This window comes from Aquarana catesbeiana, linkage group LG02, assembly GCF_042186555.1.
Source record: "Aquarana catesbeiana isolate 2022-GZ linkage group LG02, ASM4218655v1, whole genome shotgun sequence".
Lineage (NCBI taxonomy): Eukaryota > Metazoa > Chordata > Amphibia > Anura > Ranidae > Aquarana > Aquarana catesbeiana.
In genome coordinates, this window is record NC_133325.1 from 667,765,666 (window position 1) to 667,785,552 (window position 19,887).

Below are 19,887 nucleotides of genomic sequence, written 5' to 3' on the forward strand. Positions count from 1 at the left end.
TATTACACAGGTTGGTTAGCAAAGGTGTTAGGAGAAGGGGGGGCAGTTTTAAGTTTAGTTAGGTGTAAGCTGGAATTCATCTTTCTTGTATGACGTTTTCTGTTTTCAGACGTTTTAGATTAAAGGGGGCTTACAAATAGGGATGGTAGGTTTTCTGTTGAAAGACAAAAACAGAACATTCCATAGCTCAACTCGCCAACCAGTCTGCCAACCGACTAAATTAACCTGTCCAACAGTCTGCGTAAAAACAGGGATGTAGTTAGCACACATTTGCAAACGCATGCGTAAGCTTGAAAGGCCTCTTCACGGCACCCTGTGTATGCTTGCAGTCCTAAACGCTACTGAATTTATGAGCGTCTCCACAATGGAAGCACATGCATTAAATGACAAGATGAGGGGCAGGTGGGCCTATGGGAAGAATGGGCATAAAGTCAGCTGCATATAGAGCACATTGTAGTGCTCAGAAAATCTTTATCTCCAGTTGACTTTAAATGCAAGCGTGTATCTGTTAATGGCAGATGAAAAATGATCATGTATGTGGTCAGCCTATCTAAAAAAAAATTCACCGAACCCAAGATAATCAACTAACTTTATGTACAGAAGTGGGTGCAAACAACACTTAAATTGATTAGCATCAGTTATAAGGGAAGTTCATTTATCTTAATTGTACAGTACATGATGTGTTCGTAACATGTTGTGTTCGTACATGATTTATTATAGACATGAACCTTCAGGTGATTGGACACTGGCAAAGGTCGAAATGTCACACCAACTGGCCACCTCCTCTATAATTGTACCCCACTCCAGGAGTCCTCAATTTTGTGCTGATATCTGAAGGTGATGAATGTTTTCCTCTTCATGGAGAAAAGCACCCATAGCTTAACTATTTTTTTTATTTTATTTTTTTCTTATTTAATCTTCACGTTCTTCAATCAACTTCTTTGAGAGCCATACCTGGACCCCGTGCTGTGAAGATGACCTGTAATGCTGCTTTGGGCCCTTGGTGTAAAGCATTGGGTCAGCTGCAGGATACAGGTTCAAGGCCATGGTCCTTTCGCTGTTGAACCTAGTCCCTGAAGACCCCTTTAGGGGTTTTCCCACCATGACAGGACCTTATGTACAGTCCATCCGAATGGACAGCTAAGACAGTGTCACCCTGTATCTCTGACCATTACTGTAAAAACAGGGCTTTGTGGGGAATGTATTCAACACACAGTGTAAGCTTTTAAAACGTGGTGCTAAATCTCCACCACTCAGAGCTTAGTCTCAGCTGGATGCCCAGGTGTTACGAAGCACCACCGGTCGCACACTTTTTTTTTAAGATCTATTTATTGGGTGTTTTTTTTTGTTTGTTTGTTTTTTCTCAATAACAGTACATACCAAAAAGAGAAAACAACGAACCACACAGGGTCTCACAAAAAATACAAAATTGGTACACACAAATCCAAAAAATGGTTGCACACTTTACGGCTACCTCTGCCTAGAGCCCTTATAAGGTGCTTCGGCACTTCCTTCCACCTTTTCGCCATGATGATTCGTTACAAGACTGTCTACACTTGGGTTACTGCATATTCCTTCCAGACACGCTTGCCCTATACTCCACACCATATTCTGTGAGTACCCCACAGCAGAATATCCTCACTTGTAGTTATGGCAGAGCCCAAGCAAAAGGAAGTTGGTCCAAAATGCAAATTAACATTCGCTCTGCCTGTACAGCACTCAGCCACAGAGTGTCTCTTGCACTACAACTGGTTCTAACCCCAGTTTTGGCATCAGAATCTAGCACGATTTCAGGCACAGAACAGGTGGCCTATTTGACTAAAGCAGATTTCTCTGCATCTGTGTCATGTTTCTTTGGACATATTACAATGCAGACAATTTTTCCAGGGCTTAGTCGCCAAGCCTCTTCTACTCCCGTTTCTCAACCTTAGTCATATCCTGATATGCTGGCCCTGGAAGACACAGGCACAGAAGGGCATGAAGAGGATATTGAGGCAGTATTGGAGGAAGCTGCAAAATACTTTTCCCCAGACTGCCACATTATTGATGTGGGAGCTTAATTCAACGTACTTAATGTTGAAAAGCTCATCGCCTCTGTCCACAAAAGCCCTGGCGTTGTGCAGCCTGACTCTCGCCTCTTTTTTGGTAGGCCCCTTTGGATAAAAAGAGACCTGAAAATTTTCCAAAACCTTCCCAGTTCAGGACTGCAGTCTGACGAATGGATCACTCCAGAAAAGATTTTATAATCCCCAACCCCCCATCCTTTCCTGAACTCTATCCACTGGAAAAAGTTTCCAAAGAAGTTGGCTATTCTTGTGGTTACTCCTACGGTATATGTCCTAAACAAATAGCTAACTTGACTTATTGAAGATGTTCCTTAAAGTGGTTGTAAAGGCTGAGGGTTTTTTACCTTCATGGATTCTATCCATGAAGGTAAAAAACCTTCTCTGTGCAGCACCCCCCCCTTCAATACTTACCTGAACCCCATCGCGATCCGATGATGTGCACAAGTACCTCGGCTCTCCGGGGACTCTCTCTCCTCATTCCCTGAGACAGAAGCGGGAGCCATTGGCTCACACTGCTGCCATCCCAGTCAATGAGCCAATCCAAGAGGGGCAGGGGCAGGGCCAGGGCAGAGCTGCAAGTCTGTGTGCGAATGGAGACACAGAACCGTGGCTCAGGAGCGAGCCTGCTCAGCTGTCCCCATTGCAAACTGCTTGTTCTGGGGCATTCGGCGGGAGGGAGGGGCCAGCCGGGGATCCGAGAAGAGGAGGATCAGGGCTGCTCTGTGCAAAACCACTGCACAGAGCAGGTAAGTATAACTTGTTTGTTAAAAAAAAATTGACTTTAATATCACTTTAAAGCAGTATTAAACCCCAAACCAAAAATGTAATATGTTGTAGCTTACCAATCCATAGATGTGATGGCTGCATTTGTGCTTTCCTTTATCGTACATCATAGGACACAGAGCCTTAAGTATTTACTTAGTGGGTTATCGCTACCTTCAGGTGTTGACTCCCCTATATAACCTCTCCTCATTCCAGGAGTACCTCAGTTTTTTCGCCAGTGTCTAAAGGTGTTGGCACGAGTGAAGATGTGCTCTGCAGAGCTCCAGGAGGGATCCATGCTGGATTTAAAAAGCCTCCACAACCGGATCCATCCCGCCACTGCGGCTCCAGAGATGGTACCTGGGCCTCGCATAGAAGAACAAGGTTTTGCCTGTAACGCTCCTCTTTGAGGGCTGGACACTAGGAACCAGGACTCTTTTTGGTGTTGCTACATTACCTAAAGCTGTCCTGAGGGGTGCTATATATGGTCCAAAGGAGTGGAACCCCTATTAAAAGGGTCCCAGTCTTTGAAGGTTTAAACACGCTGCCCGCCATGATGGGTGAAGTTTGGATCTGTCTGTTTACAGCAGTATCCTGCAGTAAGGAAAAGGTAAGCGGGAAGCATAGGAACTGCAAAGTCCACCTATGACTTTTCTTTCAATTATATTGTAAAATGCCTTAAACTCCTCTAGAGGGAGTAATAGTGTATAGACCCTGTTTAAATCTGTGCTAATACAGCGTGCGTCCCAGCAGCTGGAGGGGGGGGGTCTCCTCTCCCCCTAAATGGGGAAACTGAGTGGATAGGGATACATGTTATGTTTAAACAAGCATAAATCTGAAAAGCTGATAAGGCTGTGTAAATCCCCTTCCCCCTGAGGTGACTCTTGCTAAAGAACAGGAAAGGGTGTGGCGCATAGACAATCAGGCTCACACCTGAAAAAGGTTAAAGCTGATACTCTGGGAAACAGACCGTGTCTATCAGAGAAGCTGAAGCAAGGCTGCCACAGGACACAGAAGCGCTGGTGCACGTGAGGGGTTTACACAGGCATTTGCAGTACAGGAAAAAACGTATTGTTTAGCATTAGATCATTTTATGCTACCACTGTTTTTCCTACTATTGTTCAAGTAAATAGAACCGTTCTTAGAGTACCTTTGCTTTTTGTGCTTTGCACTATGGCTTCAAGCCTTACTACTAAGAAACCAAAACCACCCCCAGGTGCTGGGAACTCCAGACATGCCTCCACCTTGTCATCCTCTCTGGAGATACCTGACATGGCAAGCCAGGGTGAGTCATTGGAAGCAATTGGTGGTGCAACTGCTTCTCACACTTCAGCTCCTGTATACGTGACTGAAAATGCATTTTCCTCTGCCCTGCCGGGCTTAGAAGGAAGATTAGCGGCTTTAATCGCATCCTCCATTAACCACTTCCCTACCAGGCCAATTCTGACATTTCTCTCCTACATGTAAAAATCATCATTTTTTTGCTAGAAAATTACATAGAACCCCCAAACATATGTTTTTTTAGCAAAGACCCTAGAGAATACAATGGCGGTTGTTGCAACGTTTTATCTCACACGGTATTTGCGCAGGAATTTTTCGAACGCGTTTTTTTTGGAAAAAAACAGTTTTGTGTTTTAAAAAAAAACAAAACAGTTAAAGTTAGCCCAATGTTTTTGCATATTGTGAAAGATGAAGTTACGCCGAGTAAATAGATACCTAACATGTCACGCTACAAAATTGCACACGCTTGTGAAATGGCGCCAATGTTCGATACTTAAAAATCCCCATAGGCGACGCTTGAAATTTTTTTACTGGTTACATGTTTTGCGTTACAGAGGAGGTCTAGGGACAAAATGATTGCTCTCGCTCCAACGTTCGTGGCGATACCTCACATGTATGGTTTGAACACCGTTTTCATATGTTATGTAGGCGGGACTTATGTTTGCGTTCACTTCTGTGTGCGAGCACACGGGGACAGCAGCGCTTTAAACCTTTTTTGTTTTGTTTTTATTGTTAATTATATTTTCTTTTTTTTTTTATTTTGATACTTTTTTGAAAAAAAAAAACATTTTTGATCACTTTTATTCCTATTACAAGGAATGTAAACATCCCTTGTAAAAGGAATTATGACATGACAGGTCCTCTTAATAGTGAGATATGGGGTTAATAAGACCCCCATATCTCACCACTAGGCTGGGAAGCCTGAAATAAAAAAAATAAAATAAAACGATCACCGCTTCCCAGCCGAAGCGACGCCGTTTTTTTTTAATGGAGAGGCCGGGCGTGACGTCATAACATCGCGCCCGGCCTCTGATGATCATAGAGACTCCGGCGACTATCTGGTCCGCCGGAAATCTCTATGATCTACATCCGGCGCCGGCGGATCCACTCTCCGCCTCACTGATCATAACGGTGAGTGGGAGCAAGCACCGGAGGGCGGCGGGAGGGTGGGACGTCCCCTCTTGCCTCCCATAGGAACGATCAAGCAGCGGAACGGCCGCTATGATCGTTCCTATGGTGTAGAGATTCGCTGGCTGAAACCGGCAATATCTGAATGATGTCTGTAACTACAGGTATCATTCAGATATACCCGCCCAAAGCCCAGGACGTCATATGACGGTGGGCAGGCGGGAAGTGGTTAAAGGGGATAAGAAGCGGGCTAGATCCCTCTCTCCTACTCCAAATCCCTTACCAGGGGAACAGTGGGGACAGGATGAGGTATTACCCTCAAACGATCGGGAAAAACAAACTGATTACTCCTCTACGGAGGAAACAACAGTTGAAGTTTCAGCTTCACAATCTGAGGTACAAATCCTTACGGACATGGTTCGCTCCACTTTCATGCTACCCCTAAAGGAAGGTTTCAGAACATCCGAGTAAGCATTTTCTCCCTCCAAAGAGATTCTCAGTTCTCTTATGGAGGAAAAATTCACCAAAAAATGGAAAGTTCCAGCAGTAGATGCTGCGATTTCCAGTGTTAATAAAAGTTTAACTTGTCCAGTGGACAAGTGCTAAAGGATCCAACAGATAAAAAGTTGGAATTCCTGTTAAAATCCTCTTTTTCTTTAGCAGGTACTGTTGCTCAGCCTGCAATTGCAGCTATAGGCATCTGTCAGTCCTTAACGGACCAGTTCACAGAGGCCCTTAACGAGCTCCCTGCACAACAGGCCAGTGAGTTGGCCGATTTACCAAAAGCATTATGTTTTGCCATAGATGCTATAAAGGATTCTATTCACCAGGCGCCTCGCCTTGCACTTGTGCTAGTACACATGCATAGGACCCTTTGGCTAAAGGGTTGGTCTGCTGAAGCACCCTGCAAAAACCTACTGTCTAGGTTCCCATTTCATGGGGAGCGACTATTTGGCGATGATTTGGATAAATACATCCAGACAATTTCCAGTAGAAAAAGTACTCTTTTGCCAGTCAAAAGAAAGTATAAACGTCCTTCATTTAAACACTCACTCTCCTGCGCCACGCGCATCCGCCTCTAGGCAGTGGCGACGGCTTCCACCGTCATATTCCAGAGGAGAATTGCAGGATCAGGCCCAGGCTCAAAGGAAGACCTGGAGCCGCAAGACTACAAAGCAGAATGCTAAGACCTCTTCCTGAAGAGGAGTCTCCCCTCACCAAGGTGGGGGGAAGACTTCTGCATTTCACAGAAGTCTGGCAGAGGGAAACTTAGGACAGATGGGCTCTCTCTACAGTGACTCTAGGATACAACCTAGAGTTTCGGGAGTTTCCACCATCTCACTTTCTGAGATCAAACCTTCCCAAGGATCCAGGGAAAAGACAATCCCTGTTTCAAGCATTAGACCGATTATTGACTCAAGGGGTAATCATGCAGATCCCCACAGAAGAACAAGTTTTAGGTTTCTATTCAAACCTGTTTACGGTACCAAAACCAAATGGAGAGGTCAGGCTCATTCTGGATCTAAAAAATCTAAATCGATTCCTAAAAATTTGCTAATTTCGAATGGAGTCGATCAGGTCAGTGGTCTCCATCCTACAAGGCGGAGAACTTCTGGCGTCCATCGACATCAGGGACGCATTTCTGCATGTCCCTATATTTCCCGCTCACCAAAGGTTTCTGCGATTCGAAGTGGAACAAAGGCACTTTCAGTTTGCGGCTTTACCCTTCGGGCTAGCCACAGCACCACGGGTATTCACAAAATACTGGCCCCACCTCTAGCCAGGTTGAGGGCACAGGGCATAACAGTGTTGGCGTACCTAGACAATCTATTTTCAATAGACCAGTCAGTGACTCGCTTAAGGCAAAGCGTACGCATTACAACCAGTTACCTGGAAAGTCTCGGGTGGATCCTCAACCTAGAGAAGTCTTCCTTAAAACCAGTAAGACTGGATTACTTAGGGCCTGATTATAGATACAGTACAGTCCAGAAAAGGGTGTTCTTACCTCCAGCACAGATCAGCTCCATACAAGAGCTGGTACGGATGGTCAGGTCAAAAACAAATCCTTCAATTCGCTTTTGCATGAGGTTGTTAGGAAAGATGGTAGCTTAATTCGAAGCAGTCCCCTATGCCCAGTTCCATTCAAGACTGTTGCAAAACAGAATCCTCTCTGCTTGGAACAAGACTCTCTAAGCTTTGGACTTGCCAATACGGCTGTCCCCAAGAGTGTCTCAAAGCCTCAGTTGTGGTTACGAATTCAGAATTTGCTAAAGGGCAAATCCTTCAGACCAATAATCTGGAAAGTAATAACGACAGATGCCAGCCTCTCAGGCTGGGGAGCGGTACTAGAAAAGACGACTGTCCAGGGACAGTGGTCAAAACTCGAAAGAGCCCTGCCCATCAACGTCCTAGAGATTCGGGATGTTGATGGGCAGTATAGAATACTAACGACTACGTACAAAGCCATCCACAATTTTGCCCCCAGCTACATCACTAGCTTAGTCTCTAAATACCAACCCACTCGTTCTCTTCGTTCCTCTCAAGACCTCCTGCTCTCTAGCTCCTTCGTCACCTCCACCCATGCTCGCCTCCAGGACTTTTCCAAAGACTCTCCAATCCTATGGAATGCCCTACCCCAATCTGTCCACTTATCTCCTACTTTATTAGCTTTTAGACGATCCCTGAAAACCCTTCTCTTCAGAGAAGCCTACCCTACCCACACCTAACAACTGTATTTTCATTTTTTCCATCAGCTCATCCCCCAGTTATTACCTTTTTGTTTCTACTTGACCCTCCCTTCTAAATTGTAAGCTCTAACGAGCAGGGCCCTCTGATCCCCCCTGTATTGATTTGTATTGTAAGTGTACTGTCTGCCCTCATGCTGTAAAGCGCTGCACAAACTGTTGGCGCTATATAAATCCTGTATATTAATAATAATATCTGGCTCTAAAAACCTGGACCTCCAGGTTAAAAAATTGTCCAGTCTGGATTTAATCTGTCAATGCCACGGCTGTGGCCTGTATCAATCACCAAGGGGGCACCAAGAGTCTCTCAGCTCAGAGAGGGGAACCATATCCTAACTTGGGCAGGAAGGAATGTCCCATCCCTATCGGCAGTTTTCATTCCAGGAGTAGATAATTGGCAGGCGGACTATCTAAGTCACCAGCAGTTATTCCCAGGGGAATGGTCTCTTCACCCTGAAGTGTTTCTGGCTGTTTGCCAAAGATGGGGGACTCTGGACACAGATCTTCTAGCGTCCAGATTCAACATGAAGTTAGTCATCTTTGTGTCCAGAACAAGCGATCCACTAGTATACGGAACAGATGCGCTGGTAACTCCGTAGGATCAGTTTTCACTGATCTACGCTTTTCTCTCGATTCAGTTGCTGCCTCGACGACTTTGCAGGATCAAGCTGGAAAGAAAGCCGGTAATTCTGGTAGCATCAGCATGGCCCAGAAAGTCATGGTACGCAGAGATCGTAAAGATGGCAGTGGAGGGTCCTTGGCCTCTCCCACTAAGGCCAGATCTGCTATCGCAGGGGCCGATATTCCATGCTACTTTACGAACGCTAAATTTAAAGGCTTGGCTATTGAAACCCACATTCTGAAGAAGCGTGGGCTTTCCAGGTCAGTTATCTCAACTTTAATCAATGCAAGGAAACCAGTTTCCAGAGCTGTATATTAGAGTTTGGAAAGCTTACGTTTCCTGGTGTGAATCCAAGGGTTGGCACCCTCGGAGATATAAGCAGAATTCTTGCCTTTCTACAATAGGGCATAGAGATGAAGTTGGCCCTAAGTACCATTAAGGGCCAAGTCTCAGCCTTATGGTTTTATTTTCATAGACCGCTTGCTACGCATTCTTTAGTCCGGGGTTTTATGCAAGGGGTGATGCGGATTAATCCGCCAGTTAAATCACCTTTAACCCCTTGGGACTTGAGTTTAGTTTTGTCAGTGTTAAAAAAAACACAATTTGAACCATTACTGCACATTCCCTTAGTACTTCTGACTAGGAAGCTGATATTTCTGGTTGCTATATCCTCAGCAAGAAGGGTTTCAGAATTGGCTGCTCTTTCTTGTAAAGAGCCATATTTTATTATTCGTGAGGACAGAGTGGTGTTATGCCCTCCTCCAGGCTTTTTGCCAAAAGTGGTTTCAGGCTTTCATCTGAATGAAGATATTGTCCTGCCATCGTTTTTCCCAAAACCATGTTCCAGGTAAGAAAAGTCACTACATTGTCTTGATGTAGTGAGAGCAGTGAAAATCTATTTAAAGAAAACTGCTCAGATTCGTAAGACTGATGTCTTATTTATTCTGCCAGAGGGTCCTAAAAAAGGACAGGAAGCGTTGAAATCCACTGTTGCTAAGTGGATTCTGCAAGTTAAAATTAAAACTTATGATTTAAGGGGTAGGATTTCCCCTATTCAAGTTAAGGCGCACTCTACCAGAGTGGTTAGTGCTTCTTGGGCAGTGCGTCACCAGGCCTCCTTTGCTCAGATCTGCAAGGCTGCAACTTGGTCTTCGGTCCATTTATTTACAAAATTTTACCAAGTGGATGAAAAAGGAATGAGGATATCGCCTTTGGGCGCAGAGTGCTGCAGGCAGCAGTATAAGTCCTCAAGGTCTGGGGGTGCCCTACGGGTTGTGTCTCCCTCCCCTCAAGTAGCATTGCTATGGGACGTCCCACTAAGTAAATACTTAAGGCTCTGTGTCCTATGATAGACGATAAAGAAAATAGGATTTTTAAAACCGCTTACCTGTAAAATCCTTTTCTTGGAGTACATCATAGGACACGCCCCTTTTTTTTAATGGGGTGTAAGTATATTGCTTATATTGCTTGGCTACAAAAACTGAGGTACTCCTGGAAGGATGAGGGGTTATATAGGGGAGTCAACTTCCTGTATTGGGTGTGCCAGTGTCAACACCTGAAGGTAGCTATAACCCACTAAGTAAATATTTAAGGCTCTGTGTCCTATGATGTACTCCAAGAAAAGGATTTTACAGGTAAGCTGTTTTAAAAATCCTTTTTTTTCCCCCACTGGTTTTCACCTGATGATCTGGCCAGTAACACACCTCCCTGTATTAGTCGCCCCCCCCCCCCCCCCCCCCACTCTGGTTGAAGGGAAGTATCAGATGTACTGCCAAACTCCAGTTTACACTGCGGTTACTGCAACCGTTTTTTTCCCTTTTGGGATAAAGGTTTTACATAAAAGCTGATCAATGTAAGCACCCCTGTCTGTGGTAAATGATTTTTGATTAATTGATACATTTGCAGGAGAGCGTGTTCTGTTGAAAAACAGTAGACTTACATGCTGGATTACCAAATGAAAATAAGAGAGCCTAAAAAAGAAAACCAAGGCAGCTGTATTCTCTAAGAATTAGTAGGCTGCAATATGTTTACTTTAGAGTTAATTTTAGAGGTAATACAACTTTAAATTTAAGATGCTCCTAAAGGTTCTCTTTTCTCTTGAAGGCCTGGCATTGCAAACAGCTCTCACTGCCATTTCTAACTGCAGCTAACTGGACTAGGGCAATGAAAACCAACATGACCCCATATGTCAGGGTACAGCAACAGCCTTCTGTTCTGTGGTTTTTTTTTTTTTTCATGAATTCCCTAGAACATGCCATGGGACAAGTTTTCAGAATGGCTCTAATCTCCATTCATATGCACAGAATTTCATGGCTGAAAATTTGGAGAGCTGAGGCTGTCTGCAAAAGGGCCTCACATGTATGCCTTTCCAAAGAAGATGTCGGTTTGGTGAGAATCTTAATTCAACAAAGAGGTCACAGGAGGGATTGTTTTTGCTTCCACAACAGATGGTCCTAAAAACCTCCTAAGGAGACCTGATCTATTCAAAACGCAGAGAACCTATCTTTTAACCACGTTTTAACTTCAAAACATACCGTAAAGTCAGCCATTTTTTTGGCACAAGGCATGGCCCACTAAGGCCACCAAGCCTTCCCCAAAGCCCATTTCACAATGAAGGGTCACCCTTACACCTATGAGTGGGGTGATATCTGTTTGCTTCTTTCTGATCTGGGGGTTCAATCTGTTTTAAAAGGGCACAAAATAGTCCAAAACGCTACCCCTTCACCTCCTTTCTTTCTTCCAATCAATCAAAAACAGTTGGATTAGCAGAATGTCCTGAACCATCTCTTGTCCCAGAGATTCATTGTGCCAGTTGTTGTGCCAGAAAGGTTCAAAGGATTTTACTCAAATCTGTCTACAGTACCAAAGCCCAACAGGGGTATTCGTACTATTCTGGGCTCAACATCTTTTAACGGATTCCTTCATATGCCGAAATTTCACATGTAATTTGCAAGGCCATTAATTTCCTCCTCTGAAACAAGTGGAATACATAGCATCCAAGATGCCTATCTGCATGCATGTTCCCATTTAGCCACCCCATGAACGCTTTCTTTGCTTCGCAGTGGCAGCCACTCCCCTTTGCCGCACTGGCCTTTGGCCTATAATGTTCTTTCAAAGTGTTCTGACCCTTAACGATGTCCTCTGTGATGAAGGAGGTAGCGACTCAGATTTTTTTGTTATTCTTTTGATGCTGGTTTCCTTTTACACTTTACACTGTATGGAGTTCCTTTCTTCCTCCTTTATGGTTCATGCTGTGGCATCATACCTCAGTTCTCTTGGGGGATTAATTAATTCAGAGGTTGCCCACCAGTGTCTATATAGATAGAGAGATATATGGATGGATAGATTTCCTGGGCATTTTGGCACCAATTCCCTGTAGCCCAGTTGTGTAAAGCAGCCACCTATTTTTCCGTTCAGACTTTTTAAAGGTTTTACAGTATGATTAAGATAAAGAATTTTGAAGTACAGGACACAGGGCACCATCCCTTCCATTCCTTGGTTTACTCTGCATTGCTTTTTACAGAACTGAGGACTTAAAGTAGGGGTAGAGTTATTGGGGAGGTGCTTAGGAGGAGTGCCCTTTAAATCTTAGCCAGTGGCTAATCGCCTGAAGGTACACACCTATTAAACCATTGTGTATGAACTCATTGCCTGTGTCCTGTGCTGTACTCCAAGGTATGGATGGAATTTACAGGTAGGTCAGCATTCCTCTTTATCCAGACCATCAGTAACGATAGAGGTTTTCAATGTGAATATCTAGGACTAGAGAAGAGTTTAAAAAAAATATTTTTTTTTTTTTCCGTATACACATGATTGGTGCTAGCATCAGTTATTAAAGGTTGTCTTCAGTTTTAATGGATAGTGCAGTAGGTCAGACAGTATTTTAGTTTTCTAGAGTTGCTGTAAAATCTGCTATATCACATGGCAGATATGATTGGCACAACAAATTATTTTTAAATCAAAATTGCTTGAGCTTTTTGAAAGCTGTGCAGATTTTTACGATCATCAACCTTATGTTCATATAGTCAGATCTTTGTTGGATATTGTGAAAAATTGCCCTGTCTTTAGCGAGCCTTACATAAACTGATCTGAAATTTGTTTACTGCTGCTCTTAAGAAGGACTATATACTACAATTACAAATTTTTAACCTAACCTTAATTACTTTCTACCAGTTATAACCTTTCATTTAGTGGGGGAGGCAAACAATTTGCAGCCCAGTACCTGACGCCCTTAAATATTGTCATGTTTATCTCAGCATAAATTGAAAGCTCATCGTGGAGCTTGGGATTTTTTTTTTCTTTCAAACCAATCAGATGCAAAATTCTGGTGTGGAAGGAGTGATCATAAAATTCAAGCCTATACTAATAGTTTTTTATAGTTAGGGGTAGGAACAGCAAAAAACATATTTATTTCATAGAATGGGCTGTAGTTAAACCAAAACGATTATTGGAATAGGCTATATGGGAATAAATAGCGTAGCTGTATTTTGCTTGAAAAGTATGTGTTTAAATTTCTTGTGTCCCTTTTTTATGTACTTTATATGTATGTTTATATACAAGCCAGTTTATTGCATTGCAGAACATGAAGTACAGTGGGTGTTAAGGTGAAAAATTAAATTGTTAGTCGGTGTAGAAATCTTAATGAGCATCTGACTTGTTTTTCAGCTCCTCTCTGTAGACTCTACTGTACTACGGGAGTCTCTCATTCACAAAAAGATTATTGCTAAAGGAGAAGAGGTAAATATTTTGTATGATTAATTTAAAGGGTGTTTACATGTTGTCACATACCAGCTAGGTTTTACTTTTCAAATGACGACACCTGAGTTGGCAGATGATATACAGTAGCTTACATACTTTCCTCTATAACTTATGTGAAGTATTGGTTTCATAGCATGGCCAAAAGTGGTGACAAAGCATAACTAATACCTGAAAAAGTTGTGTTTTAAAAAAGAGAAAAAAGTCCTTGTCAATCTAAGATCTAGCGCTATTGCCTAGAAATCAGCATGCTAACCTCTCGGATTTATAAAATCTATCTATCCAGACACAGAGACTTGAGCGTTTGATAATGGATTTATGCATTTTGGTTTATGCACTCTTCACCCAACATGCACATCTGTTATTTGGTTCATATAGGTATAGTTTGTATAGTCTCTAGCATTATGATTATGAGCAATGGCTTATCTCTAGGGAGCTGTCCATTTTACAGTGACTCTGTTTTTATATTGGCATCTTGCAGTTCCCTGCACGGCAGGATGCAGACTGGGAGAGGAAAGGGAAAAGCCTGGTACACGCTAGTAGTAATTTTTTTTGTTCAACGCAACAAGGCTGAATGTGAAGAAAAAAAAACTAACAGCTCAGAAGGAGCCGCTGTACTAATTATGCAACGTTAGTACAGCAATCTCCCCTGCTGTGCTATTGTATTGTGACAGGGACAAACACCCCCCCTCCCCCCCCCCCGCCAGAACACTGCAGTCAGCACTCTCAGCCATTAGTTGAGAGCGCTGACCAGGAGTAGGTTGGCAGACCTTCAGTCATGCCCCTTCAACAGATGGACCGGCCACAGTACACATGGGCCAAATGTCAGCCAGTTTCTGTTGAACTGGCCAATGCCACCCCGACATTCGGTCCGTGTGTGCTAGGCTAGCCAGTCAGGGCTTACTACATTGCACAGTGCACATGGAGCGAATTGACTGGAGGGGGAAGCAAATGGTTGACCTCATTTCATTGCTGTCCTTTACTAGATAAGTAGACGCAAAGACAGTGCTTCAATAAGAAGAGTAGCTGAAAAAAATTTTATTTATTTTTTTTTTTTTTTTGTGTTTGAAGGTCTGCTACAGGATCTGCTCTCTTGTATAGACTGAGCACTTTTGACACCATATAGCTTCACCCTGTGGTGGAAAAAATGCAAAATGAAAATGCCTAAAAAAAACACATTTTCAATTATATGACCACATTGGTGTGAACGTTAGAAATCAAAGTTTTCATTGTGTTACATCATCTAAAAATGTTTAACATCTACGGTACTGTGTAAATGTTTTAGGCAGGTGTGAAGAAATGCTGTGCAGCAAAAATGCTTTCAAGAAATATATATTTTAATTTGCTCATTTTACATTTTGTAAATTGATAAACAGAAGAAAACGCTAAATCAAATCAATATTTGGTGTGACTAACCTTTTGGCTTTGAACTAGCATCAGTTCTTCTAGGTACCCTTGCACAAAGTCAGGGACTTTGTAGGGTTAGACAGGTGTATGATTAACCAATTATGCCAAGCAGTTGCTAATGATCAATTTCATATGTAGGTTGAAACAAAGTCATTAAAGGATGAGTTCACCTTTGGGAACATGTTAAAAACAGGTGGAAAATGTAACATGTTCCCAATGCCTCAGCCGCTGCCCCCCCTCCTTCTGCAGTATAGGAAGAAGTTCGGCAGTGTCATTTATTCACACAGCCCTGTGTGTGTGAATGAACTACAAGCCCCAACATCCTTTGCGGCTTGTAGTTCTCAGTGATCTGCCACGGTGCTGTGGAGCACCATGATAGTTCATTGATTTCTTCCTGTCAGTGTATTTTCCTGCCCATACGGGATGTACGCATACACAGATACTGACATATCTTTACAGGCTCCAAAAGAAATAAAATAATGCACTTTTTTTTTTTTTTTTTTACCTGCAAAAAAATGTGCATTTATTTTTTTCTAAAAGGTGAACTTTTCCTTTAACTGAAACAGAAACCGCTGTGTAGGAGGCATAAAACTGGGTGAGGAACAGCCAAACTCTGCTACTAATGTGAAATTGTGGAAGACCGTTTTCATGTCACAGGTCATTCACAATGGCAAGACTGAGCACAGCAACAAGATACAAGGTAGTTATACTGCATCAACAAGGTCTGTCCCAGGCAAAGATTTCCAAGCAGACTGAGGTTTTAAGATGTTCAAGCTATTTTGAAGCCGCACAAAAAAGGCAACATTAACCACTTCAATACTGGGCACTGGCGGGCAACACTGACGATCATCCCTGGTGGTCCTGGGTGGGCATCCTTGATGGGTCTGCATTGATAATCAATGCACTGATTATCAGCACAGAACCCCCCCCGTCAGGAGAGCAGCTGATCGGCTCTCCTCTACTCACGCCTGTCAGCCAATATTTACGGCTCTTCCAGTTTACACTGTGATCAGCTGTGATTGGACTCAGCTGATCACATGGTAAAGAGCCTACGTCAGAGGCTCTTTACCGAAATCGGTGATGCGGTGTGTCAAACTGACACACCACACCAACGATCGTTGGGGTGCAGGCGCGCATTCACGCCTTATCCTGCCGGACGTTATGATGTCCAATCAGGATAATGAAACCACTTTGCACATTTCATATTGCTCTATGGTGGGCGGGACGTGGTTAAGGACCGTAGACACAGTGGTTGGCTAAGGAAGCTTAATGTAGCAGATAAGACACATCATGCTTCCTTCTGTTCCACATCAGAAGATGTCCTGCAGTGCCATCAGCAGAGAACTGGTAAAAACCTGTGGGATTCGGGTAGAACCATCTACTGTTCTGAGAATTCTGGCCAGAAGTGATCTTCATGGAAGAACTGAGGCCAAAATGCCATACCTCTGACGTGAAAACAATGCTAAGCGACCCAACTATGCAAGAAAATGGCAGCAGGTGCTCTGGACTGATGACTCAAAATTTGACTGTAGCAGGAGGCAGTTTATTCGCTGAAGGCTTGGAGAGCTTTACAATAATGAGTGTCTGAAGACCACAATGAAGTGGTGGAGGTTCCTTTCAAGTTTGGGGCTGCATTTCTGCAAATGGAGTCAGAGGTTTGATCAGGATCAAGGGCTCTCAATGATGAGAAATACAGGCAGATAAATTATCCATCATGCCATACCATCAGGGGGTCGTGTGATTGGCCCCAAATTTATTCTGCAGCAGGACAACAACCCCAAACATACAGCCAATGGGGTTGATTTACTAAGGCAAATCCACTGTGCACTGCAAGTACACTTGGAAGTGCAGTCATTGTACATCTGAGGGGAAGATCTGAAATGAGGGGAAGCTCTGCTGATTTCTATCTAGTCGTGCAAGCAAAAATGGAGTTTAATTTTCCTTGCTTGTGCCCCCTCATATTAACAGCGACTGCACTCCCAAGTGGATTTGCCTTTAAACCCCTATGTCATTAAAGAGGAACTGCAGTCTGCACACATAATTTGTAATAAAAACATATTTGCCATTCTGAAGCTTCCCTCCAACCACTTTGCATATTATTTTATATATACTGTGATTCTGTACTTTCCAGATATGCTGCAGAAATCTCCCTCCACCAAGTCTGGCTGCAGCCATTTTAACTGTGGGCAGCTGAAGCTGCTGCCTGTTCACATCCTGGATTTACGCAGACACACAAAGGCATGCCTCCACCTCTGCAGCCCTGCGGCTTTTATTGGCCATCTTTTGACTCACCCCCCCCCCCAACTCTCACAAGAGTGAGAGAGAGCTGTGCATGATGTCATAAGCCTAGGCTAATGATCAGACAAACAGGAAGTGGGCTGTATAAGCTATTTACTACATATACTACTACTGCTACTATAAAAAAAACGCTTTTCTATCCAAAATTAAAATGGGGGCAGAAGATTTAATAGATGGAAAATTGAACAATGACTGAAGATCCGCTTTAAGAACCATCTTCAGCATAAAGAAGAACAAGGGGTCTTGGTAGTGATGGTTTGGCCCCATGTAGCCCTGATCTCAACTGGGATAACATGAGGAGACAGAAGAATTTGGGGCAGCCTACATTCACAGAAGATCTGTGGTTAGTTCTCAAAGATGTTTGGAACAACCTACCTGCTGCGTTCCTTCAGAAACTGTGCCTACCTGCTGAGCTCCTTCAGAAAGTGTGCGCAAGTGTACCTAGAAGAATTGATGCGGTTATAAAGGCGGTCACTCCAGATATTGATTTTATTTGGATTTCTCTTCTGTTCATTTACTTTTCATTTTGTTAATTGATAAAAAAAATAAACTATTAACACTTCTATTTCTGAAAGAATTCTTCATTTATAGCATTTTTTCACACCTGCCTAAAACGTTTGCACAGTAGTGTAGCTTTGCATTTTACACATTCGCTTAAAAGCAGAAATCCAGGCAAGCTAAATACACATTTGAAAAATATAGGAGCTTTTTATTTGTCAAGGAATGTGCATTTTTTTTTAACCAGTTCTATAACTCCGGAAACCGTATGACTCAGCACAGTGTGGTCAGGAACATTGGTTAACTTTCTTCTCCCAGCTTGCTGATAGGACAATGAAAGATGAGCAGCACCCTGTTGAGGTCATGACTTTTTCCTCTTTCTGCTAAGCATGTTCAGTCTGCATATGCATGCTACAGTAGTTCTTTATTGGTAATATGTGCTGTCCCTAACATTTTCAGTACAAGAGATTACAGCAGTCTTATATCAAAACCTATACAGTTAAAAATACATGTATTTCACATAACTGCATTAGGCCCCTTTTACACTACCACGACTCTCGCAGTGATTTTACCTCGATTTTGACCTGATTTCAGGGAATGCCTGTGTAGCTTGCATCAAAGTCGGACCAAAGTAGTACAGGGATTACTTTGAAGTCGGTGCGACTTCAAATATGAATGGTACTCAATGGAAATCATGGGGTATGACTTGTCATGCGACTTTGCATTCCCAAGTTGCACAAGTGTGAAAGGGGCCTTAGCCCTGGTTCACATTGGTACGATTTGACATGCGCTTTGACATGTCAAAGCGCATGTCAAATCGGCTGCAATGGCACCGTCCTAATTGGTGCAACACTGCAGTTGTGGTGCTGCATCGATTTCAAAAATTAGTTTCTGTACTATTATACAATTTTGGGCTGCAATTTACATTGACATCTATGCAGAAACCTGCACAGATGTCTCTGAAATTGCGGCCGAAATCGAGACTGACATGCCGGAGTAAAATCGTGCGACTTCAGCTGAACTCGCACGGCTTCAGTCCCGTAGCTCAGTGTGAATCTCGGCTGAATTGGTGTTTTTATATCTGCCTGTAGTTCAGCTTTAGGACTTTTCACTTGGACTTTCTGTAGACAGGCACACGAGACTTAGGATGGGCAGATATTTCACCATCTGTTGCTCCCAAATGTGAATTTGTGGTTGAGGGGCGCTCGTTGTGAGAAGTTCATTCCCTTTTCTTCATTACAGAAAATTATCAGTGCCAACTGTTGAGACAGAGTTCAGTTATTTGTGTGATAACAAGTGATTCCAATACTTGCATATGCCAATATTTGTTGTCTGTAGTTAACCCCTTGACATCTTGATCATGTCCCAAACCAAGTTCAACAGACTTCTAGCAGCTGTCGAGTCATGTCATCACTCTTGTTTTGTTGAATTACTTTTACTAGCACCAACAAGCTAATACACTGTATAATATATCAATGCCTGTCAAAACCTCTATTTATACTTTAAATCGATTTTATTTCTTTAGCTGAACAGTCCACTTAACCTGGAGCAAGCTGCTTATGCTCGAGATGCCTTGGCCAAAGCAATCTATGGCCGTACCTTCTCCTGGCTTGTTAGCAAGATTAACAAATCTCTGGCATACAAGGTTTGAAAAAAAAAGAAAAACTTGTAAATTGCATATGAGGAAATGTTTTTCTCTTTTATAGTAGGACTATAGGCAAAACTTTTTTTTTTCTCTCCATTTTGGATAGAGCAAGGGAGGGATACAACCCCTGTGAGATTTTTATTAACTAATTTTTCTCCGTTTGTGTACTGTTACAGAGATTTCCCTTCATTTTCTGTCCTATAGCCAAACGGGAAGTAAAAGAAACTCCCTGCAAATTAGGGGAATTCTTTGGGGACTCCCAGGTCACCAGAACTAGTGTCCCAGTTAGAAGATTTCCTTATTACTTTTCTGGGGACAACCCAAAATTTGGGATTTCCTTTTACTTTCACCTTCAATAGAAAATGGTAAACAGGGAAAAATAGAGAACGTGAATCTCCCTAACTGGGACACTGCAATTAAAACTGACACGTGTTCTAATCCATCTCCCTTCTATCCAAAACTAAAGAAAAATGTTGCCTTTTAGTTATACTTTAATGGCTTCTAAAGGGTTGTTTTGCAGTGGCTGCATTTATTAAATGTTAATAGTTTAGTTATTTGTTTTGCATGTCTGGTTGTACTAAATTTGTAGATGTTGCTTGTCTTTTGTGTTCAGTTAATTTAATAGATGACCTCTGTAGAAGCATGAGATCACTAATGAAGTATATAAACAGGATAAGGAGG

General features: G+C 42.8%; 1 protein-coding gene across 6 annotated transcripts in view; it reads left to right on the forward strand.

The window, feature by feature from the left end:
* MYO1C (myosin IC) overlaps positions 1 to 19,887 on the forward strand; it is a 333,223-nt gene that overhangs the window by 222,357 nt on the left and 90,979 nt on the right. For all 6 annotated transcript variants that reach the window (XM_073616641.1, XM_073616644.1, XM_073616642.1 and 3 more), the window contains exons 9-10: positions 13,269 to 13,340; positions 19,087 to 19,206. In XM_073616641.1, the coding sequence (XP_073472742.1) occupies positions 13,269 to 13,340; positions 19,087 to 19,206 (192 nt within the window). The remainder of the gene's footprint in view (positions 1 to 13,268; positions 13,341 to 19,086; positions 19,207 to 19,887) is intronic.